At 32.6% G+C, this 26,461-nt stretch overlaps 4 protein-coding genes, 1 long non-coding RNA gene and 1 other non-coding gene across 9 annotated transcripts; 4 read left to right on the top strand and 2 right to left on the bottom strand.

Annotated features, from left to right (window-relative positions):
- Window positions 1-252: 252 nt before the first annotated feature.
- LOC109119619 (uncharacterized) lies at window positions 253-9,550 on the top strand. Its single transcript, XR_011215011.1, has 2 exons — window positions 253-7,640; window positions 8,045-9,550. It is a non-coding gene; the product is annotated as an uncharacterized lncRNA (long non-coding RNA).
- A 3,728-nt stretch (window positions 9,551-13,278) lies between these two features.
- LYK2 (LysM receptor-like kinase 2) lies at window positions 13,279-15,721 on the top strand. The gene is made up of 2 exons (XM_010317617.4): window positions 13,279-14,109; window positions 14,181-15,721. Exons 1-2 carry the CDS (start codon window positions 13,410-13,412, stop codon window positions 15,488-15,490), a joined length of 2,010 nt encoding a protein of 669 aa, XP_010315919.1. The 5' UTR covers window positions 13,279-13,409; the 3' UTR covers window positions 15,491-15,721.
- A 54-nt stretch (window positions 15,722-15,775) lies between these two features.
- Window positions 15,776-16,726, bottom strand: LOC101245711 (putative calcium-binding protein CML19). The gene has a single exon (XM_004231741.5). The coding sequence runs from the start codon at window positions 16,478-16,480 to the stop codon at window positions 16,055-16,057; it is 426 nt and encodes a 141-aa protein (XP_004231789.1). The 5' UTR covers window positions 16,481-16,726; the 3' UTR covers window positions 15,776-16,054.
- A 710-nt stretch (window positions 16,727-17,436) lies between these two features.
- On the top strand, window positions 17,437-17,509 carry TRNAK-CUU (transfer RNA lysine (anticodon CUU)). The gene has a single exon. It is a non-coding gene; the product is annotated as a tRNA-Lys (tRNA).
- Window positions 17,510-17,749: 240 nt separating this feature from the next.
- On the top strand, window positions 17,750-19,533 carry LOC101246297 (probable adenylate kinase 7, mitochondrial). Its single transcript, XM_004231743.5, has 4 exons — window positions 17,750-18,310; window positions 18,378-18,518; window positions 18,610-18,795; window positions 19,172-19,533. Exons 1-4 carry the CDS (start codon window positions 18,017-18,019, stop codon window positions 19,328-19,330), a joined length of 780 nt encoding a protein of 259 aa, XP_004231791.1. The 5' UTR covers window positions 17,750-18,016; the 3' UTR covers window positions 19,331-19,533.
- An 80-nt stretch (window positions 19,534-19,613) lies between these two features.
- Window positions 19,614-26,210, bottom strand: LOC101246002 (uncharacterized). 4 transcript variants are annotated; one of them, XM_004231742.5, is made up of 9 exons: window positions 25,758-26,210; window positions 24,614-25,365; window positions 22,934-24,306; window positions 22,033-22,321; window positions 21,723-21,947; window positions 21,408-21,581; window positions 20,508-20,699; window positions 20,314-20,424; window positions 19,614-20,135 (listed from the first exon to the last, which is right to left on the bottom strand). In XM_004231742.5, the coding sequence occupies exons 2-9, from the start codon at window positions 25,322-25,324 to the stop codon at window positions 19,809-19,811; spliced, it is 3,402 nt and encodes a 1,133-aa protein (XP_004231790.1). In that variant the 5' UTR covers window positions 25,325-25,365; window positions 25,758-26,210; the 3' UTR covers window positions 19,614-19,808. The 4 variants fall into 4 exon arrangements, with proteins under 4 accessions (XP_004231790.1, XP_010315921.1, XP_019068108.1 ...); XM_010317619.4 differs by having other exon boundaries at window positions 24,614-25,374; window positions 25,758-26,107; XM_019212563.3 differs by having other exon boundaries at window positions 24,614-25,374; window positions 25,494-25,832.
- Between the last annotated feature and the right edge of the window lie 251 nt (window positions 26,211-26,461).

Here is a 26,461-nt window from a genome sequence, read left to right as displayed (position 1 = left end):
CACTTTTTGTGTCTCGATATTAGTTGCAAGTATGCACTCCATTTAAAATTGAATTTTAGAAATATTCTATTTTTAAAATTAATTTAATTATTTAATATTTTTAAAAAGAATTTAAATATATATTTATGTTTTGTTAATTATTATTAAAATTAGTTATTATAATTAATATTTAGTTATTTTATTATAAAAGTAATAATAATTAATAATGATAAACATTAAAAAGTATGCCTAATTAATATATTAATGTTTTTTTCTTAAAGAATGGTAAAAATTTCGATGATTTAATTTTTTGAAATAAAGAAAGTATAGAGTAATGTAATTTGGAGTATCGAATTGAGGTGGGCCTAAAGGACCGTGTTTGAATTGTCTTTGAGTTTTCTTAAACACGCATTATGTTATGTCTATTCAGAAATCAGAATATTTTTTGGTCAATTACTTGCTTTATTTTGTCCATACTGTACTAATCATTTTATCAACTTTGATTTTCTTATTAGTAGAGTATTTTAAATATCGAGTTTATCTAAATTTAACTTCAATAATTAGATAAATTAATTCTCAATGAGGTAAAGAGAATATATACTTTTTAAATTAAGATTATTTTTTTTAAAAAATAATGCAACATCTTAAAAGAAGATATAATATGAATGGAATCAAGGGAATACTTAGAGTTGATTTATTAATGAAGTAGTCATTATACAAATGCATTATTATGTAAGTTGTTACATTGATTACACACTGTTGTGACACGTTTATTCATACTCTAAACTAAAATGTTATGATTAGCTTTATCAGCAGGCAAGAATGGCATATCATTATGGAATGATTGACTCTATTTTTTTAAAGAAAAAAAAAGTAGTATAGCCATGTGAAAACCCATGCATCAATTTAATTTGCATTTTAATCCATACAAAGACGTGCTTCCCCTTTCTATTTATTATTATTAATGGAAAATTTATCCTTTTCTAGTATTTCACCTAATAAGCAATTCGACAAAAGATCATGCGAATAAATTCCCATTTTAGGGCTTCACATTATTCGGGTTAGTCTTGAACTCTCACAGCTGTCAAAGATTAGTTTCAAGCATCGATCATGCACAACATGCTCATTTATTTATTTATTTATTACGTGCTTGGAAGATTAACACAAATCTCAAACAAAGGAAAATGAATGACAGAGAATGGTAATGTACTAATTTTCACTTCTTTTGAGTCCAGAATTTATCAAATTAAAAAATAAAATGGCTTTGGTTTGAATATATATGTGTGGCAAGTCAAAGAGTAGGTGCCAGCAAAACAAAAGCAAACTACTCATCTGAAATTTCTTGGAAATAGTCAGTAGTAATAATTTTCTTTCTTGGAGTATATATTGTTTTATTTATTCGTGTAAAACATGCGTAAGATTGAGACACAACTCCAACGCGCAAAAATTAACCATACCCATATTCTAATTATTTTCTCATTGCGTGGAAATATATTTCATCCTCTTTCGTTTCAGATGTTGTTGCCTTTTAATTTGCACATTACCTTATTATATATAGTTAATAATAATTAGGCTGTCGTAACCAAACTAATTAGGCGTTTTAACAATTTTCTTTCTCAAAATAAAACCACCGAACAAGTGGTTAATGAAAAAGCAGAAAAAAGGCCAAGGAAATTTGGAGGGACTATCATTAGCGTATTCTAATTAACAAGTAATACAAATCTATGGCACATGTTATTTTAAACGTGTGACCTAAAGTAATTTGTGAACTCCCTTTATAGTTACATTTAAAGCTTCCCTCTATCAAATGATTCAAAAACATTTGTATCAAAATCACTTCTTTTTTTTGATGAAATAAATGGAGTAACAGAAAGAATGCCCAGCCTTACTTCCTTTATTTTAAATCTAACGTTCCACATGTTTTCCCTTTTTGTTCCCTTCTGACTGAACGTTACTTTCAACTTTTTATATTTTCACTTTTTTCTAATTTGGACAGATCTGGCGGATATAAGTGGTTTTTAATCTTATGCCCCACTTTTCTAAGATTTTTGGTCTATTTTTATTTGTGCACTAAACTATAAATATATGCTAATACTTTTTTTTCTTCCTAAAAATATGGTTAAGCAAACTTATATTATTTAGTTATTCATCATAGTTATAGTTTTGTTATAATTATTATTTATGATTAACATTCTGCATTAATTATGTGAGTTGACTTCGAATTTGTATAATTAGTTACATTTGCATATGTATAACTCGCCAAAATATACAAATGCATATGTATAATATACAATTATCTAATCGATATATATACAATTCAGCTCTCTCTCACTCTTTATCCTCTCTCGCTCACCTCTTTTCTCCCTCTCCCAATCTCGATCGTCTCTCTTCTCCTTCTAATCTCCCTTGTCATATATTTTTTTTTGCTTAGAAAGAGAAAAATTTTATTTAATAATAATTAAAGTTCATCCATACAAAAGGGAACTGTTCTATATGAAGCAGTTGCATTCATATCTCTTTCTAGACAATTCCTAACAAAGGAAGGAGATGCATCAAAAATATAGACATAATTTGTTGTCATAGTTGGATCCTTTGTCTTCCTTCCATATTCCGCTAGTGCATCGGCTACTCCATTAGCCTCCCTCGGCATATGATTCGATGGAGATTTTTTAGTTGTTGTATATAAGTATATATATAATATATAATTATCTAATTGATATATATATATATATATATATATATATATATATATATATATATAAAATTCATTTTTTTTCTATTTTTGTCCTTTCTCTTCCTTCTCTCTCGCTCGCCTCTCTCTTTTCTATTATATGTAGCTATGTATTGTAATTATCAAATTATAGTTATGAAGAATAATTAAGTTATTTTTGAATAGTTATATGTGAAAGTTTCCTTTTTTAATTTTTAAAAAAATATTAAGAATATAATTTATCATTTATACTAGTATATATTAAATTAAGTATAATTCATTTCTAATGCATTATAAAAAAATAATGAATTTATTATATTTAAATAATAATATAATTATAACAGAAATATTATTTGATTGATTATTTTTTAAAAGTGTGCCAACTCAATAGTATGAACAAATAAAAATAGTCTAAGAAAATACTACTCAATCCCGAAGGACAAAATACTATATGATTCAGTTATTACAATCAAATTAAAATTTCGAATAGGATAAGAAAAGAAAAACCTTTAGATAAATTTTGATGACACGTTTTTCTGCTTACTGAACTTAATTACTCCTTGACAGAGTAAATGAAATGGCAGTAAAGACTATCCTCATCCAAATCTACCACACAAAAAATAGAAAGATGAAGAATATCAAAATTAAGACAAGTCTAATCTTTTGCCCAACCTAATAAATTAATTAATCTTTATCTTTATGTATAATCATGGAAAATTATAGAACTCAAGAATTGAACACTTTTTGGTATATTTCCTTTTCACATAGTAATGTTTTTCTTTGTTGCCTTAATTTTCTTCTTTCAAATAAATAAGTTGAGGGTCGTTTCTTTTTTCTTTCCAATTGCAACTATGTTGATGTGTTCTGGATTATAAACCGCTAAAACAGGGGACTGTAGTATAATATTGACAACTTTTTTGTTTCATTGACACATGTAATATTGATATTTCACTATTAGGAATTTGTAACCCTCCTACTTCTGTAACACTATATGTAAATCCAAATAAAATATATTTGGGAAATCATGCATACCCAGAAACTAAAGGAACAATGGTATTCTTAGTCCCTAAATTATTTGTAAATATTACCTTTGGTGATATATGTTTTAACATAGTTCATCTTCATTATACTCTTTTGTATCCTTTTGTGAAAATAAAAAAAAATTACTAGCTAAACTTGACTATTTATAGAATTATATTATCGTCAAATATGAGTTGTCAATACAAATTTAATATAATACATAGATGACTATGTGGTGAAGCAATTAATAATTATGATAAATTTGTAAATATTCACTCATCACTAACAAAGGAGTGAAAAGTGCGCGATTAAATTAATTAAGAGATAAATATAAAAAATATAATTAAATTGTTTTATATTTTGAATTTTATACTTAAACTATTGAGAGTGTGAGTTTCATACCTAAACTATCAATTACAATTAGTTTGAGAAACACACATTAGGGGTGTATATAATACACTCTCTCTTTATATGTAAAAACATTGTCACATGACAATAACAAAATATTTCATTTGAAGAAAATTAAATAACTATTACTAATATTAGTTAAAAACTAAAGGCTAAACTATATGATACAAATATACAATACGAGAAAAAGTTGAAAACAAAGGGTTTGTGGGGTGGGGTGGAATTTTTTTTTTTTTTTTAAATGATGAAGTAAGAATGGGAGTACCGTGAGACAAATAAATGAAGTGAGATAAGAAATGTATTTTATATTTTATTTCATAATTTTTTTTGAAATAGTAATATTTTAATCTCTAACTTTAACAATTATTAATTTATTAATTTTTATCAAGGTAGAATTTTTTATTTATATGGCGTACGATGTGATAATTTTTTTAAATAAAAGAGAGAGTGAATTAAAGATACCATGATACAATATAATAAAAGAGAGAGACATATTTCTCAAACTAATAAGTAATAATGCACGTATGGAACTCAAACTATTAATAGTTAAAATGTGTTTTTATCCTTGTCTCATTAATTAAAGATGTAATATGTTCCTATAAACTAAAATAATATTGTGTTTATAAATAATGGAGTATAATAATGTAGTATTAACCTAAACCTAAAGAAACAAATGCAAAAGACGAAATAAGTATTAGTTAGAGAGAAAATGATCCAACTCTTTTAGGCATGAATTGAATCTGGGCAATTTGATTCGTGACCCATTCCGATTGGAGGCAAATTAGGCGTCGGCACCTAATTAACATGTAATTAAACTTTTATTTGATTTTCGAGTGTAATCAATCACTATCAACTAATTTTCTTTTGTACAGCTACATCACCCATTCAATAATAAATTAACCTAATTCAATCAATTTTCACCTTCATAGTGATCATGAACAAATAATTAGTACTCATATAAACTTCTATTGTTTTTGTTTTGAATCTTTCAGCGCATCCTCGAAGGATGAATATGTTGTATAAGATAATTTCTTTTTAAAAAAAAATCAAAATTCAATAAAATTATAGTCACTAATTTTTTTTTTTTTACTCCGCTTCTAAATATAATCAACTATAGTTTATTTTTGGTAAACGTTGTGGTGGGTATTCGACGCTTGGCGATTTTGGAGGGAGAGTCATCTAATTAGTAGAGTCGATTTAGTTTTGGGTCATCAATTGATAAACGTAATGGTTATTAGTTGAAAGGGACAAAATTTAAGACGACTAAATTGACAAAAAAACAAATAGGATTAGCCACCACACAAAATGCAAGTGCCATGCTAATGCTCACACTTAAAAGTTTGATGTTGACGCAATCTGATTAAATTATTTGAAAATGAAATTCTCGACTTATCGGAAATTAAAAAATGACATTTTTATTTATGTATACACGTTGATGTTGCCATGGATTGTTAGTATAAATTAACAAGATAATAAAAATATAAGATTACAATTGAAAATAAAATGAAAGAAGGATGGACTTTGCAAACCCCTTAATCACTTCATATTTCTTTAGGATTGATCCTTCATGAATTCTTTGTGCAACAATACCAATATTTCTAAATTTAAGTACCTGGAGTGGAAGTGGAACAAAGTGAAAATAAATTATGTCTTTCATTCTTTAGGTTTATAGAATAAAATATAGTTACTTAACTATATTGCCTTATTATTATATAAATATATATAAGGACATGAAATCTCAAGTCGTGGTATTCCATGCTTAAGCCTTTCAAAATCTTAAGAACTAAAAATATCTGGTCAATGCATAACATATGTATGAATCATCTATAACATATATGTTGACTTTCCGTCGAAGATAATGATATATTGAGTTAATATTTATTATAAAGATGTAATAAAAAAATAGTCAAACATTCTTTTTTTATAGTAGTATTCTCTTTTGTCTTAATTTATTTGATTTTTTTTTACTCGATTTCAAAAAGAACAAGTAATGACATATTTTTATATTCAGTAGTAGCTTAACTTTAAGATATTTATTTTATCAATGAAGAAATAATTTTTAGTCACATAAATATCTATAATTTATTTTAAACTATAAATTTTAATTTTTTTTCCATCTTTGGTTAAATTTCGTGTTAAAATTAAATTATATTACATAATTCATAAGGTGGAAAAGGAAAAAAGAGCGTTCGTTAATGGAGAGAGAGAAAAGACGAGGAGACTTGTGGCGTTAATTTTTTTAATTTGGGTTGATGTAACGTAACGCCCAATTCCTTTGCCTGCTAGTGCCACGACGAACCTCACGCCTCATCTTTGCTTGTTCAATTCAAATTGGCCCGACAATTACTACTATTTTACAAGTATTATATATTTTGGAAATAATTAATGGATGCTAACTAGCATTCCTATGTGGCTTTCCTTCATTGCCACTCCAATATGACAAATATATTTTTATTTTTTTGGCCATCATTAAAAGCGAGTGAATGTTTTTATTTAAATAAAACAGGATTGAAATAAGTAAAAATTATGTAAATCATGTGTAAACATAAATTACCTCCTATTCCAACTCTTTTTAAATTTACAAAAAATTTCTTATTTTTAATAAGTTTCTGATACATAATAAAATAGTCGGATACATTATATTATATTCCATTTTTAATTTGGGGGATTTTTATCTGTTTGTTGAGTAATTAGGGGGATTAAAAACTGAAATTTGAATTAATTCCTACTTTTAATGTGCCACGGTTATTATTCTCTTAAATAAAGGCATTAACTTGTGTGTTTCAAAATCAGTTTTATTCCCTTAAATTTTGTCATTAGTGATCTTTCCTTCTTTTAGGCAGAAACGATATTTTGATTTTGATTAGTGATATTTCATTTTTTTTGGCAGAAACGATATTCAAAATTTCTTTGAAGGTAATTTTGTATCCGGTTTCGTAATGAATATTACGATATTGCTAAGGCATTCAGGAATATGGGAGAGTGAGGTTAAATACAATCAATACAAAAGTGATGGGATCGTGGTTGGGGAAAATATTTCATATATGAATCTAATCTCAACAATTGCTACTGAATTAAATATTGATGAATTGAAAAGAAATATTATTATCCGATATATTGTAGAGGACAATTCTTCTCCGATGATAATTAGGAATGATATGGGTGTGAAGCTGTTTATAGAAATAAAGAAGCAAGAGGGTTGGATTCAGTATGTATCCGCTTTGCATCGATACAAATGATAAAAGTACAGAGGAGTGACAAAATTTTGATTCAAGTAGTGGTGCAATTATGTGTATTGAAGGTGGACAAAGAGACGTTAATGCTCTAAACGTTGTTAAATCAAACATTGGTGATTCTTGTTACATACCCGAGATGGAGAAAGAAAATTATATATCAGATACAAATATATCAAATGTGGAGGCAAAACAATTGTACAAGGATAAAGCAACTCTTGTGGCTGTAATGATGAAATACAAATTAAAACTAGCTTTAATTTTAGAGTCAAACGGTCCGATACAAAAAGGTATGTAAGTATTTCATATTTGATTTTTGTTTACACACTTTAGATAATGATATTTTTGGATAAATTTGGATTATTTACATGGTTAGTATATCACTTGGTGTTGGATAATTAAAAATTTATTTTGTATAAGTCAAAGATGAAATTATAATTGTGACAATTTAATTAATTTTGTATTATTATGTTGACGTGTCTGTGAACGTGTGTAGGAGGTAAAACACAGTGGAAATTTATATAAATGTTTAAAATAGTTTGTTTGACATGAATATAATATGAGTTGTTATTGTAAATGTTATATACCTTTACATACATTGACTGTAAATATCAAAAAAATTTGTATCAAATCTTAAAGTTTCAAGTATGCATTTTTACTAATAACTAACAAATTTATATTGGTATAATTGCAGCTATGTTTTAGAGTGTTATTCGGAGAATTGTTGTTGGAAATTAAAGGCGTCTGTTAGGAAAAACACTGATATATTCAAAGTAAGATATTTCAACAGTGAGCATACATGTCCATTAAGGGATATGGTATTAAGTAAAGTACAAGCTACTGTTGGATTTATTGGTGCTTTTACGGCTCCAAAATTGGTAAATCATAAAAGAAAACATACTCCAAATGATATAATTGATGATGTTACGAAAATGTATGGTGTTGAGATTTCTTACCAGCAAGCATGGCGTGCTAAAGAACGTGCACTAGAGTTGATAAGGGGCAATCCTACAGATGCATATAAAAATATGCCAAAATACATACATATGTTGGAAACGGTGTATCCAAATTCTTATATACAGATGCACAAATCAGAAAAAAATGAATTTATGTATCTATTCATTGCTTTAAGACCTTTGATGAGAGGATTTGAGTTCTGTAGGCCTGTTGTTGTTGTTGATGGTTCACATCTTAGGGCCCGTTTGGCCATAAATTTTGCAAGTAAAACTTGGGAAAAAACTTGACAAATTTTGTTTGTCCATACACTTTTTTATTATTTGGCAAATTTTTTTGGCAAATTTTCCAAATTCCCAAATACTAGAAAAAACTAGTATTTGGGCCAAATTTCATTATTTAGAAAGTTTTAGAAATTCAATTTTTACCCTTAACTTTTTATTTTACAAAAATAATATATTTATTGACATCAACCAATTCAATTAGCTCCCTTCTACATGCATTCTTTTGATTTCATACATTCCTTTATTACAGTTAGTCTTAATGAACTAGCTACTAAATAAAACATGAATTGCATTTATTTTATTTTGGTAGATAAATATTACGTTGTTGATGCTGGTCTACGGAACACAAGAGGATTTTTAGCTCCTTCATTGGAATGCGCTATCATTTGCAGGACTACCGAGGAAGTGAAAGAGAGTCTAAGAATGGAAAAGAGCTATTTAACTATAAACATACTTCTCTGCGCAATGTAATTGAAAGAACTTTTGGTGCATGGAAAAGTAGATTAAGAATACTAAGACAAGGCATGAACAACTATGAATGTGACATGCAAGTGAAAATAGTAATTGCTTGCGCTGTATTGCATAATTTTTTACGTGAACACCAAAATAGTGATGGAATATTCAATGAAAATGAAAATGATGATATGGTTGTTGATGAAAGTGACGAACTACTGGCTCAGGGTAACAACATCGCTTCATTTTCTCGATCGTCTGATTCGAAAATGTAAGCTCATCGAGAAGCAAATTGTTCATAAAATGTGGGAAGATTATATTAAAGAATAGGTTGAACTCTTTCAGATGAGAAAGCATATGTTCTTCAGTGATTGCAATATTTATTTCCTTTTGTTTTCTTCTCTTTTTTTTCCCGAATTTATATTAGTTGTATTTTCATTATCATGATTTGTACCAAGACCTTTTCACTATACGAATATTTATCGTAATGATTCTTGTTTATTTGTTGCGGAAGTCATAAATCTTGTTACGTGAGATTTCTATTGTGCTATGTAATACAAATTTATGATTAGTTTGATAGTTTTAAAAACTTATGGTATAAATCATATTTCTTAAAAAAATGAAATATGTTTCTCAAATTCTATGGCCAAACACATGGTAAAATTTTACCCAAATTTTCATCCAAATAATATTTATCAAAAATATTTAAATATCTATGACCAAACGCTAGCTTAGTAGAACTTACAAAGGGACGTTTGTATCCGCAAGTACTCTTGAAATAATTAGTAGTTGGTATCATAGAAAATATTTGTATTTTAAGATGGTGTCGTCTCTTATTTCCGTGGGCTAGCTACGACTACATGGGCCCTCCTTTGATCCATGGGCTGAATCGATAAGATATGTGATCAGCAATATATATTTTCAGGCATTTCACATCTGTCAAAGATGTCAGTGAACTGTCTGTTTAAATAGCATACGACTCAGGGAAGAGAAAGAATTTTCTATTATAACAAACTATTAATTCAAAATATATATTTTATTTTAATTCGTAATAAATTTTTTGTCATTTGTATCTCTTCTAAATCTCGCTCATCACCTTATCAGTTGCCTATATATATAAATACATATCTCTTCGTTCTATACACTTATAATTATACAAGTACAAATCTTCCCTTGCTAATTCTTTTTTGCCTTTCTTGTTTAATACAAACACCAATTATACAAAATACAACGTACAATTTGTGTTTATATAAAGCGATAGAGAAATTTGAGATACAAATATGAATATTTTAACTCAATTTAATTGTATACAAATTCAAATTTTATGCAGATATAAAACTCAATCATCGATATATATATACATAATAGTTATATATATACAATTATCTTACCGATGTACATATATAATTACTGGATTTTATACAAATTAGATGCTTGCGAATCAGATGACAGCGATTTATACAAATGAGAAGCTTCGTAGCAAACATGCGCAAACTATAACTATAAAGTGCCATACTGATTTTAATGTCTGATATTCCTCAAAATTTGCTCTAAACTCTATCTTGTTGAACTCTGCAAGCATTATAACCCTTAACTAGTATGAAATACACTGCAAAATAACTAAATTTCGTTCCACTTCCTGAGTTGTATAATAGCTAAATAAACTTTAATCTATTTTTTATTTTAATGATTTCAACTAATTATTTTCCCTGAGTTTACTCTATAAATTCAGAAATTATCAAAAACTAAAAAATCGTGTAATTTATGCTTTAGTAAATTGGCTCGCTTTGTGCACATTGTTTTGAAGCAGAAGGCTTCAGGAGAATCATAGTTTCTGGGAGATTTTAACAAGTAATGGATCCAACTAGGCAACTTGACAATACGAGAAGTTATAAAAAGTGTGCCTAGATGGAGTTCAAAAAGATACAACTCTCATGACAATATATTTCGATCTGCTGAAGGTGGTATTTTTCCAATAAAAATCAGATCCATTATTATTGCGTTCTTCTAGGAACACTAAATTAAACTCCTAAGGTTGATGTATAGTTTCAGCTGCACACTTTCCACTACTACTAGTGTTAGAATGGAAGGGTTGGGTTACATTACTCTTATAATGTTTTTAATCATGATATATGTCCCCCTTTTTTTTATGATGGTAATCTATGATATAAGACAACTAAAAAAATTGACAAATCACAGTGAACAACACATAAGTAGCCTAACTTTTAAATAAAATGAATTGAACATATCAAAATGAACTAAGTTGATGATTGTAGCTAATTATTTTAGGGCGAATCATGTTAAATAAACTAATTTTAGTACTTAAGACCCCTAATACCTTCGATTCTTCATATGGATTAAACTCGTTTCCAAATTTCTGAGATTTACTAATATATTATTGGCTACTACTATCTAGCACTACCTTGGTCATGTGGCTGTGGGTCTATCGACAAAAGAAACCTTTTTTCTCCCTTCGGACAGTTGATCTCGTACTTGTCACCTCTGTTTACGTATGGGCCTTTTTTCATTTCTTTATTACTTATCTAGAGCTTTGCTGAATGGTGGTCGGCATGTGATCTCACGTGCACCTTCTTTCTTCTTCCACATTTTCTAAAAAAAAAAAAGAAGAAAGAAATCTAGCTTTTATCCAAAATTATCCACTTAATATATAAACAAGTAAGTTGCATTTAATTTTTAAATTTAGAATTGATCATAGACTCAAAATTTTGGATGGTCCATATGAAATGTAGGTTATAGATATATAGGTGAAGATGGAATTTTGAGTCATCATCTTTTAAAATGAAATGTGTCTCAAATGCCTTAGCTTTATGTATGCAAAGGACGGGAGGTCTCGTCAATGCGAGTTTTTTTGTTCGTGGCATATAGTGCTTGTCCATTGTATGCGTCACTTATCGTACCCTTGACTTAAGACAAGAGAGCATATATTACGCTCAAGAAATTATGATTTCGATTTAATTTGAGCATGGAGACATGTTTTGAACACTTGGTGTGTGATATTGGTTGAGGAATACATACTATGTGCTTTTGCATTTAATTATCCTATAAAGTGAGGTATGCTGAGAATAGAATGTACACATATCTTATTCTATCTCAGAGGCAGAGAAATTGTTTTCGACAAACTATCATTTCAAGGAAAAACAGTCTAAAATAGTTCAGAAAAAGAAGTAACAAAAGTGAGAATAACGTGGTATGCTGAATAATCACTACAATATAATAATAAAATAATCGAAATACAAAAAAACACATTTAGTATCATAATAACTGAAGGACAAAAAATTACTAGTGAAATACTACAATTACCAATATGATCGGATGTTGAGACACTCAACTACCTATTCGTCTCCTGCACACAATCACTCAGATACTAACCTAATATCCTATTACGTAATAATGCTAAATGGTCAGAAAATTTGATCAGAAATTTAAAAAGTCTATAATATCTTTTTTGTTTTAAAATAAAAACTGATCTTTTTTTCATTTATAAGTTAAAAGATATTAAAATTGAAGGATAAAAATTAAAAAAAAACGTAAAATAACAAAACATAATGTAAAATATGTTATTTACCATTCTGACCAAATTTGATTTTTCCATTACCTGGTTAACCCTTCTTGTTTTTCTTTATACACACATATAACTGTTTTCAATGTGCTCAATTCAATATAGAAAATTTCATCAGCTATCCCCCTCCCTCTCTTCTTCTATAACAATTGACAAACATATATTTAGCCATACGAGGGGTCTTCCCGACCGCCCCACTGGTCAATTAATTTACTAGTAACTTGGTTTTCTAAACTTTTAACAGATTTTCATTTGCTTTCCTTACCCCAATGTTTGTACATTCACTTGTTGCTCAATATTCTTCCAAGGCAAGATGACCTTTTTCCAAGTTCATGTATGCGCATAAATAAATATAAAGTTTCAAAAACCAAAAAGAATATGTTAAGGTGGTTGAGGGGATAATCATGACGGATAGCCATTTCAAATGTACATAGGGGTTGTTTGGTAGCTATTGGAGTTATAAAGTTCACGTGACGCTCGATTTGTAATTTTAGAAATTGACATAATTAATAGGAGTGAATTGATGTACTAATTTATGCTGAGTAGAAGATGAAATAACTAATACAACATACATTATTAACACTAGCATAATTTCCAAACAATCTCAAAGAGTAGTGCAGACTCAAAAATATAAAATAAGAATTGTAGCATCCAAGATTCTTGTCCGAAATATTCTACTTTATATACGCCGATTTGTACAGATCCAAAATATTCATTTCTTTGCCCTGCCATAGACCAACCTTTTTATGCCCTTCCATAGAGTGGTCCTTCACTCAATTAGTTAAACTATGATAGTCGCTTTTCAATTCTGGGCTTTCGTATTTTTCTTTCTATTTATTACTCTTTCTGCTCATGGAGAGGACTTATTAAGCTGCGATTCCAAATCTCCATCTGCTTCTGGCTATCGATGTGACCGTAACGTGCATCTGTTACAATGCGGGACATTTGGGATTCTTCGGACTAATTCATTATACGACTCTCTTTTCAATCTGAGCTCTTATTTAGGTATCAATCAATACCTTCTCCGAGAAGCAAATGGATTTTCTCCAGATACAGAGTTTCTTGCAACTGATCAGCCTTTAATAATTCCATTAGATTGTAAATGCATTGGTGGTTTCTTTGAATCAGAGCTAAGGAAAACCACCACTAAAGGTGAGAGCTTTTACAGCATTGCTCAATCTTTGGAAGGTTTAACGACTTGTAAAGCAATTCAGGAGAAAAATCCAAATGTTACTCCTTGGGGTCTCTCTGAGAAAACTCTCTTGTCGATTCCATTGAGATGTGCTTGTCCTTCACCACAAGAAATTACTCTGCGGACGAAACTTCTGCTCTCATACCCTGTGAAGCAAGGCGATACGATTGCAGCCTTGGCAGTCAGCTTCAATACGACTGTTGATAGAATAATTGATGTCAATCGAAGATCACAAGGAGCTAGTTTTAGAACTAATGGACTTTCACCAGCTTCAACACTTTTGATCCCTCTCGAAGGTAACATTTAATTACATTATTTATGTCTCAACATGCCTCCTTGGTTACTTAATTATATCATGTATCAACAGGTAAACCCAAACTTGGATCATTCACGAAACCTCAGCAACCGAATTTGGGATATCCAGCAGCAAGTATTGCGTCATCCAAAATACATAAGAAGAAGACCAAAATGCGGATGATGAGAGTTTATATTGCTGTTGCTTTGGTTGTCTTCGTGGCAATTTTTGCGCTTCCAGCAGTTTTCTTGTTTTATTTTCTCAAGAGGAAAGGGGATATTTTGAGTAAGGAAAGAGATACGGAGCTACAAAAGTTAAGTTTGAGTGTGAGAACTACGAGCGAAAAAAAAGTTTCATTCGATGGGTCTCAAAATGATCTTGATGGTCAGATTATTGATGCCACACCACATAAGTTGTTCGTTGAGACCTATACTATTGAGGAGATAAAGAAGGCAACAGAGGAATTTGATTCCTCGAATCTTATCGAGGATTCTGTATTCCATGGCCGTATCAGTGGTAAAAATTTGGCAATCAAACAGATGGAGACTAGCAGTATCTCAAAAATAGATTTCGGGCTATTCAATGATGCAATTCATCATCACCCAAATATCATTAGGCTCTTAGGGACGTGTGTTACAGAGGGTCCTGATTCATTCTTGGTGTTTGAATACGCGAAAAATGGTTCATTGAAGGATTGGCTTCATGGTGGTCTAGCAATGAAAAATCAATTCATTGCTTCATGTGATTGTTTCTTGACATGGAATCAGAGGCTAAGGATCTGTTTAGATGTAGCCACTGCCTTACAATTTATGCACCATATCATGGATCCTGTTTATGTTCATCGAAATATAAAGAGCCGGAACATACTTCTTGATGAAGAGTTCAAGGCTAAAGTTGGTAATTTTGGTATGGCTCGATGTGTTGAAGATGATGTTGCAAAAGGTTACCTGGCTCCAGAGTGTCTTAAACAAGAAATCATTGCCCCGAGCATTGATATCTTTGCTTTCGGGGTGATATTACTTGAGGTGTTATCAGGCCAAACACCTATAAGAATTAGAAATGTTACTGAAGGAGAAGATGAAGTTGCCCTCTCTGAGAAAATAAAGGTTATTTTGGAGTCAGAGAATGTGGATGAGCTAAGGGAATGGGTGGACAGCGCGTTGGGAGAGAATTATTCATTTGATGCAGCAGTGACATTGGCAAATTTGGCTAGAGCATGTGTGGAGGAAGAGCCGTCATTAAGACCAAATGCTGGTGAAATTGTGAAGAAGTTGTCAAGATTGGTTGAAGAAAAATTACTGGAAGGGGAGGAGCAACTCATAATCTCCGAAAGCTCTTGCAAACCTTTGTTCAAGGCTGAAGCCACCAGTACTTCCATGTGATTCTGTGAATTGTAAACTGGCCAGTGTTCAACTTGTTGTAAGGTTTTTATGAGTCATAATTTCTGGATTTCCTATGTACTCAAGGCAAAATAGGAGAAGAGAGTTTATTCTGCATATTATTACTGTTACTTGTAAATAGTATGTACTTGAGTAACTATATAGCTACTTTTAATCAATAGTCATCTTCTTATGTAGCTACTTTTGTCAATCAATTTTCAGTTCATTTCTCAATATATGTTCCTACTTTTTAATACAAAGTTGTTGAATCAAAGGACACCCCAAAGGTAAAATGAAACATATATTACAGATCATTAATCATAGTAGTAGTGTTACAAACATGTAAAGCACAAAATATGGGTACTAATGGAGAAATTACAAATAAACATATGTAACCTGGTTTTAGAGAATATACAGAAAGAATGAGTGATCAACCAATTAAAGACTGAAAGAATCAAATAAAGCAGAAACAAAACAATGAGACAAAGTAGCAACTAGGTGTCTTAACTGAAGAGTGATCACTTTATGAGATAGAGATAGTAATAAGTATTAGTTGAGTGACGAGTACTAGCAACGCATCATGATCTCAAACTCATGAAAATTAAGGAGACCATCGCCATCAATATCATAGCGGCAAATCATTCCTCTGCATTCATCAATTGTTGTTGATTCTCCCAATCTAGAAAGCATTCTATTCAAACTCTCAGGCGTTATGCATCCACACCCTTCCATTTCATACATCTTGAACGCCTCCTTCAACTCGTGCGCCTTCTCTTCTTCACTTCCACCTTCAATTAATCTCACAAAATCTTCAAAATCCAACAAGCCATCATTGTCTGAATCATTATGCTCAACAGCAGCCTTTGCTTCCTCATATGACATGTCTTTGCCAATCAAATGCACACACTGTTGAAGCTCCTCGGCAGATATTTTCCCGTCTCTGTTCTCATCAAAACGGTCAAATAGGCGTTGGTGCTGTTTGTATTCCGCCATGAAGAAATATGATGTTTTGGTGCAAATAGAAAGGTTGGTAAGGACGTTATATATAATTGAGCGCGGCTGAATCCGCGTGGCATGCGTAAGGGCAACCGATGGCAGGACTTTCAGGTGTGCACGGTTGATTCGGTTTAACAGATGATTTGGGAAGAAACCTAGAAAGAAGCTGATTCTAATGTACCAAGTCACGGGGAAGGAGACTAGGAAACCCAAACGAGGAATAATAGTTCAAAGTCCAAGCAATTCTTTCTTTTTTTTTAAAGAATTTTATCTTTTCTCGAAGCTCTTATAATATTTTTTAGCAAGTGGAATTGGGGTGTTAGTCAGTTCAATTAGGTTTTAAGTATTTTCTGTTTGATTTATTGATTTTTAATTTTTAAATAATTAATAATTAAAATTAATAAGATATTTGTTATCGATTTTTAGTTAATAGATTTTAATTTAATCAATAAGAAATTGTTTTCAAAACAAATATATGACTTATTCAATAATTGGCATGAAATAGAAAAGAGAGAAATCAAATTGCTCATTGAGCGTAAATACACAATTCACAGCCCTAGTTATTGCTTTAACACTTGTTGTCGTTGTTGTGAACCCTAACTATTCTTAGTCCTTTAAGTTTTGACATTGTGAACGAAAGTACTACAAATAATACTACAACCTAAAAGGTAAATGGAGTGAGCAGAGTTAAGTTATGTTAATTGCGTAGGATCCTTATAGTCAGTCTAGTATAATAATTATATTAATAATTTTTGTTTGACAGTTAGTTATGTATGATTAAAAGTTACAATAGTAAATTATTACATTTTTAATGGGTTATCGTTTAACCCAATATTCAAAAATCAAACATTGAATTGTTAATTCAATATTTTTTTTAATGAAACCAATTAATAATCGCTAACCTGATCAGAGTGTTTCAATGAAATAATTAAAAGTGAAAAACTTGTTGATTAGCCCGTCTAGCTCAGTTGGTAGAGCGCAAGGCTCTTAACCTTGTGGTCGTGGGTTCGAGCCCCACGGTGGGCGATTTAAATTGATTTTTTCTGTTTTTTTTACTTCCCTTTATCAATTTAAACACAATAATATTCCAGGAGGACGGTGGGCGATTTTGATTGATTTTTTCTGCTTTCACTTTTCTTTAATTTTATAAAATGATCAATTTAAACACAATAATATTCCAGGAGGTCCACATGTCATTTACAATGCACATGCCCCACGCCCACCATCAATTTATTTATATGATTATTTTTCAATTTGAATTTGTTTATTGATTTTAACTTTAAATTTTAAAGAATTGTAATTATAAGTTAAGATTAGAAAATGTGTTTTTTTTTCTTTCTTTCAATATGTCATAAAATCCATTTTGTTAAGCGAGTAATTTGATAGGTGAAAGATAATGGGAGTCGTAAGACCGAGTCTAGTGAAAACATTTGTTGGTCAACTCCTTTGATTCATGCCATCCACCTAAATCCTACACATTTTCAGCATCATTCCCATTTTATAAACAACCACCATTTACACCTCCCACACGCCATGGCAATGTTGAGCTTCCTCGGAGTTTCCGCCCGAACATTTCTTCGGGCTGCTTCAAGCAAGTCGGTTCGGGCCTACGGTTCAGCTGTTGCAGCTCACTTTGATTACGACAATGAGGAGGATATGGAGGAACCATCAGGATCAGTTCCACGCAGAGGAGTACAGTGGCTGATCATGGGTCATCCAATGACGCAGAGACACGTGTACGCCCAATGGCTGTCCAAACTTATGGACGTTCCATATATTTCCATGGGCTCTCTCGTACCTCAACAACTCAACCCTCACTATAACAAGGTATTTATTTATCTTTTAACAATATGACCAATATGCTTTTATTGAAATAATTTATGGTTGTATGAAGATATCAAGTGTTGTGAATGAGGGAAAGCATGTTCCAGAAGAAGTTATTTTTGGTTTGTTATCAAAGAGGCTAGAAGAAGGTCATTGCAGAGGTGAAAACGGGTTCATTTTAGATGGAATTCCTCGTACAATGCTTCAGGCTGTATGTATACCTCTCCCTCCTCACTTAAGGAAGGGCTCTTCATTTTTCTCATGAAAAATTGAGTCGGTTTTTCTGATATATCTTTATGTAGGAAATCCTTGACAAAGTTGTGGACATAGATTTAGTTCTGAATCTCAAGTGTTCCGTGTCAAAGAATGATAGAAGCAATGGAATTTATTCAACTGAAGATCAACTCCTTAAGAGAGGTAATTTAATGTCTTCAAGGGTCATGGATGGTGGTGCCTGGAAAGAGAAGCAATATGATCATGATGAACAGGTATCTGTCTGACATATTGTAAATTTTACAAGTTAACAATAACAGTAGCCAAGAAAACATTTGAGATTGCCTAGCAGTTCTGTTACTGTAAATATATGAACAAAAGATTTGTCACAAAAATTAAAAGCGTTCATGATCATCCATAGTTGGACTAATCATGCTGAAGAGTTTATATCACAATGTCAAAAGATATATCTCAAACCACTCAATTCAATATGCTTTCACATTTACTCTCTGCATGTGCTTCACAGATGATGAGCTTTATATATCTTAGTATGATTGTCACCATCTTGATGCAGAATCATTACTCATTGTTTTCTCAGTTGAACTACAAAGGCAACTAATACATGTTATTGTTCTGTATATTATTTTGAAGATCAAACCCTTAGAAGAATATTATAGGAAGCAGAAAAAGCTCCTCAATTATCAAGTAGCAGGAGGGCCTGCTGAAACTTGGCAAGGCCTTTTGGCTGCATTGCAACTTCAGCACATGATGAGTGCAGTTGGTTCAACACAGTTGACTGCAGGATGCTGATACGATTCTCCTGTGTTACTTAATTCTTTTTGCAAGTATATTATGTGCAGTGATATGAGTGTATCAATATCAGTTTTGACCGGCAATGTATAGCTAGTTTTTGTTTCATTCTTGTTTACGAGTGTAACCATGTTATCTCTAGCAGAACACAGTTTGTAAAATGTTCCATCTATATAACTATTGAGTGTGGTTTCGTGTGTTAACTTTGTAGTTTGAGTTTATACTGGTGAAGTAACTATGGAAACTACTATACATTATGAAGCAGTAGAACAACTGCAATAACTCAATCACAAAAAGAACAACACCTTTTCCCATTCAAGTTTATCAAATATTTCTACAGACACCTAACTCCTACAATATCTACACGTGAAGATGCATAACAAGTGCTTCTCATATCCACAAATCATACTCTCATCATCGATCCCTATCTTCCTTTAGATGAAAACCAAGAAATCTGTTAACACCACAACTACTCATTTTACTCACTGTTAATCCAAACCTCCCGAAGGAGTTGGTACCTCTGCCTTCCACTATTTTTTGGCATGGAACTCTGTTTTACTAAAGAATGTGAAGCTTCAGTGCCATCACTAATGATAAAATTCAACGGTGAATCCAATAGCTCAAGTTCCTCATCACTTGTGTATGACTTTTTGAGCACTGAAGATGCACTTCGTGTCAACATAGAATAGCTATACCCATCGCCCAACATACCAGCTACTGAAGCTATTGGAGGTGGCATATAAGCCACAGGAGCTGCTGTGCACGGATAGTTTGTAACAGAATCACCCTCAGCCTCAGAAGGTTCCTAGCCAGAAAAAAGGGGAAAAAATGACTTGTAAGACTTACTTCATTGATATAAGGCTTGACATTATACTCCAGCTGCTACCTTAGCTTCAACTTCCAGCAAGGGAAATAAACAACAAAATATTTTCCAGATAAAGCTGAAACTCAAGCTTAAAAAATGAATTAAGACATAGATTTACCTCTGAGAGAACTTCAAATACCGCTTCAGGTATTGAATCACAACAAAACTCATCTGGAACAAATATATTAAGAACCCTTCTTATTAGCAAAGGACCAAGTGCCGGACATACCTGAAGAAACAAACAGCAACTTATCAAAGAGGGGAAAAAATAAAGAAACAAAGAATAGCAAATGGTTGGGTTCTGAGTCTAACCTCTTTTCTCATTGTCCTGCTTAAAAGCATATCCTTTGGAAGCATCATAAGATCACTCAATGCATTTAGAAGGTAGAAAGACTTTGCAGAGGTGTCAAGTTCTTTACTCCCATTCTCTTCATTACTATTTTTTAGTGATTCCCCATCATCAATGTCGAAAAGGTCAGTAAGCCATCTGGACCAATTCCCAACCTGTGATCCACATTGAAAAAATTGAATCTCTATCAAAGGATAAATAATAATGTTTCACAAACATTGCCCATGACATCTACTGTGACAACCCCCTCGGGATTCACATATTCAGGTATTGTCTCTGCCATTGTGACAACCCCCTCGGGATCCACATACTCAGGTATTGTCTCTGCCATGGGCGGCCATTCGCTCTTTTAATCCCCTCTTATTGGCTCGCAGCCTCAAGGGAGAATCGAACCCGTGACCTATGGCTCCTTTACATTCCCTTGAGGCTGCGAGCCAATAAGAGGGGATTAAAAGAGCGAATGGCCGCCCATGGCAGAGACAATACCTGAATATGTGAATCCCGAGGGGATTGTCACATCTACGCAATGTCCATTAGAATGTACATGCAGAAAATTAGGGGTTGAATGTACAAATAGGGAAAAAATTAGTTAGGAAAAATAATAGGTTTGTAATTGGTAAACAAGTCTGTAATTGAATGAGCACGATTGATTTTAAAAATTCCCTTTATATTGGATACAAAAGAGGGGAAAGTGGATTTATTTTTGATAAGTAAAAAAGAAGGTTAATGAAATATAAGCTTCCCCTCCATCAAAGGCTTCTATGTGACAACACTTTTCATAACAACAGGAAAGTAGCTATATATCCTCACGTCTAAACTCTACTATTTCATTTCACCGGGCAAAATCCAACTGTAATTCTTACCGTATTTTTCAGTTGTGCCCCCGCCCCAAAACTAGCCTGTCCAGCTGGAATAGGAAGAACATCGGCATCACTAATGGGGTCTGATATAGGATCTGAAGGAATCTCATCAGCAGACTCTCGAAGGATTGCATTGAACATAGCTACATCCAGTCTAGCCACACATTGTTCCATTATCTGGTTACAAGAATGACATTCTCAGCAAAAAGACAGAAATATTATAGAATATCAAGAGCATGTTAAGTTTTACTCAGACTAATAATATTACATGTAATAAGTAGTTAAAATAGATTTGAAGGACAATGTGCCAGCTAGTACCAGTTTAGATAGAAAACGCAAACAACCACACTCGTGCCCTCCAGCTCTAACAGGGCAAATTCTTTCACATGCATCCTTGAAGGCTTTCTTCCAAAGCTCTGAAGAATAACTTCCATGCTCTTCATTATCTGAAGTTGCTGTCCTTCTATAAACTTTGCTTATCAAAGAATTCATACTTTCGCGGATTTCTTTTGCAGCACCAGATTGCATATGTGGAGTGAGAGTCTGAAAAAACAAAAGGGCAGTTGTATTAATGAATTAGATAATATATTCTTCTATTTCAAAGTTCAAATGGACCTGGAAGAGAGACCTGCCACCAAATAGATTCAACGATAAGGGAGAATATCCAGGCCTCTGTTCTCTGAAGTGCTCTCGTAAATGTACGAGGGTCCTCCCAATTACCAAAACTTTCACAAAAATCATCCTTTGTAACATTGCTGGAAAAAGTCTCCCACTTAAGTGGAGAAGATATCTTCTTCTTGTCCTTGGAAACAGCCTCTCCAAGAATAGTTTCAGTAGTACGGGGCAAACACAGCTGCCGCTGGAATTTGCTTATAGTTGCTCTCAGCACCACCGAATTTGATAACCAGAAAGTTAACCTGTGCTCAGACATAAAATAAGAATAATTAGGGGGAATCATAAATACTTTCTTGGGCATACAACTTAGCTTCCTTCCATGATAAAAGGCGATGATATCATAGTACTTGAGCCTTTGAAAAATAGCTTGTTGTGTACTCATGTTAAGACCAAGAGATAACCCATCACAGGTCTGCAAAGTTGCTCGGAGATGAGTGTATGAAAGAACTTCAAAAGTACTGTTATATGGTTGCAGCTAGGTTTTCATATCAAAATACTCCCTCTGGTTCAATATGCTTTCTTAGTTTCCTTCATAGTCTGTTTCAAAAAGAATACCTTTCTTCTGTTTTTTGGCTATTCTTTAATTCCAGTTTTGGCATGTTTAAGATTACAAGATTAAAAAGCATTTTGGTAAATTCTACATATTTTTAGTTTAAGACCACAATATTCAAAAGTACCTTTACTTTCTTAAATTTCATGTCAAGTCAAAATCAGACAAACAAACTGAAACAAAAGTGAGTACTTGTTATTGAAAACTTGTTCTAGTAAGAATGTGTTATAGCTTATATGTGTATGGTGGTGAAAAATACAAAACTGCTACTAAATGCAAAAAATGATTGTAAACTAGGAAGTACCTTGGAACATCATTTCCACATGCTCTTGCAACCAAAATTAATCCAGAGACAGCACTTTTAGCAGCAGATCCCCTTTTCAATAGAGAGTCATCTTTACAGGCATGGAAATAGAACCTCGACAGACGTCTTGCAGGAGCATGTACCTTATTTGTGGAACTCCCATGCTCTGCAACAACCGAATAGAGGCCAACTTCAATTGCAGCAGCTTCTCTCAATTCTCCTTCTGCCATCTTTACTCTTTGCTCCAACTTATGGAGTTTGTTTTCCAAAAGAATTGTTGAATGCGCATTTCGATTTTTCCACTCATTTCCTAAATCTTGAGTACTAATCAATTTATCTTGTGCTAAAAGTTGATTGCCCCTGACAGACCCTCTTACTCTATTAGGTTCTGCTGATGACCTAACTGACTTTACATGCTTTAATCTCTCATTATTCAGGATACTACTCTTTGCTCCATAACTGTCCGTGTCAGTAGAATTTACATCACTTTCTTCTGAGACATTCTTCATAGCATCCTCACTTTCTTCCTCTTCGACTATTTCTTGTACTTGTTCATTTTCCTGATAGTTCTCCCTCTCTTGATAATTCTCACTGTTTTGACCCTCACAAGAACCATTCTTGGTAACAACAGCTCTCGCATCTTCATGCCTATTTCCAAGAGGAGTGAAAGCATTCTCAGAGTCAGTAGAATTTACGTCACTTTTTTCTGAGTCATTCTTCATAGAATCCTCACTGTCTTCCTCTTCGACAATTTCTTGTACTTTTCCATTTTCCTGATAATTCTCTATATTATAGACACCAGATTCTTGCCTCCTCTCTTGATAATTCTCACTGTTTTCACCCTCATAAGAACCATTTTTGGTAACAATATCTATCACATCCTCATGCCTATCCGCAATAGGAGTAGAAGCATTATCAGCATTCTCAGAACTGGAGAAATGACTTGCTGAGTTCATAAAGCATTTACTCTCATCTGTGATATGTGAAATTGGAAAGCCTTCTTGATCTGGATGACTATTGACCCTCCCTTCATCAGATTTTTGAGGAGTATATATTTCACCATCACTTTCACTGTTAGCCAGTATTCTTTCTGGTTCAACATGTTTGGTCATCACCCGCGGATTCTGAGAGTTTTCAGTTATTTCATTCTCACTTGAGGTTGAGAATTTATTGCTACCACTACCACCTATTTTCCTTGAGAGCCATGCCAAGTCAGAAGACAAATCAGTTGAAGAGGGAGATGGACTTCCCTTCAAATCAGATAATGATTTCACCACTTGCTTCTCATCCAAATCTACAGATTTTTTCTTTGAATGTAGGAGATGTTCATCTTCATGTTGTCCAGGATTACTTTTCACTCCCTCAGCTTCATCCTGTAATGATCGCTAGGTGTCAAGCTACTCAGTATTTTGTATTTTTGTTTACAGAATTGGCAATGCCGCGCATTAACTACCATAAATTACATCAAGCACATGTGCACAAGAAATAGTTGTGTTTAATATAAAAAGGGATATCATGAAATAACGTCCCATCTCCTATACGAAGTGTGTACTAAACAAACACAACCGAAAAAGTTCCTTGCGCCATGCAATTTGGAAGCAACAGAAGGGAAGTACTCGTATCACATAAACTGAATTCTTCGGCATAGTAAAAAACTAGATTGAAAAGTAAGCGTCATACCTCTCCTTGTGGTAGTGAACCACAGTTCGATCCATTAGCTGAAGAAGAAACAGCAACTGATGAGTGCGAGGAACCATCATCATCGGTAAATGAGGCAGTCTCAGCTTCCTCAGCACATTCTTCACTTGTCAATGTAGACAGAGATTCAACACCATTACGGTCTATTGACACTTCCCTCGTTAAAATGTGACTTGAAGATGAGGAGCTGACGCGACCTTTCTCAAATGGCTGGATTTTCAGGAAGAGAAGGGCCTGTGTAGTGTTCCTATAAGCCCTTGTGCAATTAATAGGGGCACTTACATTCAAACCCTCCTTGATAACAGCATATTCAGCCAAATTGATAACAGCAGTTCCTAAGGGTTGACCTTTGACTGTCTTGTCACGTCGGGGTTCATACAAGTTGAACTCCATGCAATTTTTTTGAAAACTGTTTCCATCACCCCCTTTATTAGAAATTTCCTTCAGTAGTGTCACAGGTAGTTTAAAGGACTCATTGAACTCAATTCTTCCATCACCAACACCAGAGCCTAAAAATGGGACAACTTGACTAGTAGAACCATTCCTATCTCCATTTTCCCATTGGATCACAATAGCACGAACCGACTTCAATGACTGCGAGGGAGGCCAAGGTTTGATCTCCTGAATATGAATTAGATAATCTACTTGAACTGAGGGACCTTTCCTAGTTTTCGCCCTCAGTCCCGAAACCATGATTTCCGATACACAAATGTAAAATGGAATTCTAACAAAGCCTGCAATGGCTAAAAACAAAACAAACTTGTTACCTTGGCTAATCTACTAATCTTTTCTAAACTGGACTAATCTACTGTTGAACACAATAAATGCAAGACAAGGGAATCAGCGGGGAAAAAAAAAGTACCATCAGTAGGTGAGTAGAACTTGTGGAATAAATGTGATTAGAGTATCAGGCTTATATTTTCATTGTCAATCTTCAAAAGAGCACATTGAGAGTCTATTTAACACTCACCTTAAATGCTTAAGCCAATCAATAGCCCATAGAAATTAGAAAACAAAACAAAATCAAATGTTCATAAAAGAACCAAGTTAAGAAGCAAAGGAGAGTACAAAAATGAAGCCATTGCAGACATAAAAAGAAAAAGATAGAGATTTGGAGGAGACATACTTAGGAGGAGAGTAGAACATTGCAGTGGTTGCCGACACACAGCCTAGAGGAAGTGTGAGAAGAATGTTTTATTCCAATTGGTAAATAAAGAAATGAGCATGGAAAATACAAACGTCGAGTGGTGGAGGCTGATGCTTCAAAATCAATGGTGCTTTCCGGCTGTCCAAAAGATTCTACTCGCAATTATGAAGGTGCAATACAAACCAACATGTAATCAAAGCTAAAATGAAATTGCCTCTTAAAATTTTATTTTTATTTATGTAATTTTTACTTTCACTTTTATTTCTTAATTTTAAAAACAAAAAAATAGAGTATTTTATTCATTCTTCATATTTTTACTTTTCAAAATTGATATCATAAAATGGTTGGGTGAAGGAAGTTCAAAGTACGGAAAGGCGCGTGTAGTTATGAGAAGGGTGGGGTAGCTCTTGAAATTGGGATTTGAATGATTCCGCCGACATGGGGTCATACGCCAACTCCATTTATTTTGCTTCTCCCACATCCATACCAACTACTATTTCCAAGATTATCAATAAAAGATTACTATAAAGGAAGAGATGGTAAAAATATTTTTCGAATTAACGTTATGGGTTTTAATTATTAATTTTTTAACAAAATATTTTTATATAAAAGATGACTGATAAAGGAAGAGATGTAAAAATTAACAATAAGCATTTTTATATGCTCTCTATATATTTTTTATA

Source organism: Solanum lycopersicum, chromosome 2 (assembly GCF_036512215.1).
Source record: "Solanum lycopersicum chromosome 2, SLM_r2.1".
NCBI classification, from domain to species: Eukaryota; Viridiplantae; Streptophyta; class Magnoliopsida; order Solanales; family Solanaceae; genus Solanum; species Solanum lycopersicum.
The sequence above is the reverse complement of the archived record's forward strand: the minus strand, read 5'-3'. Positions and strand labels throughout refer to the sequence as shown.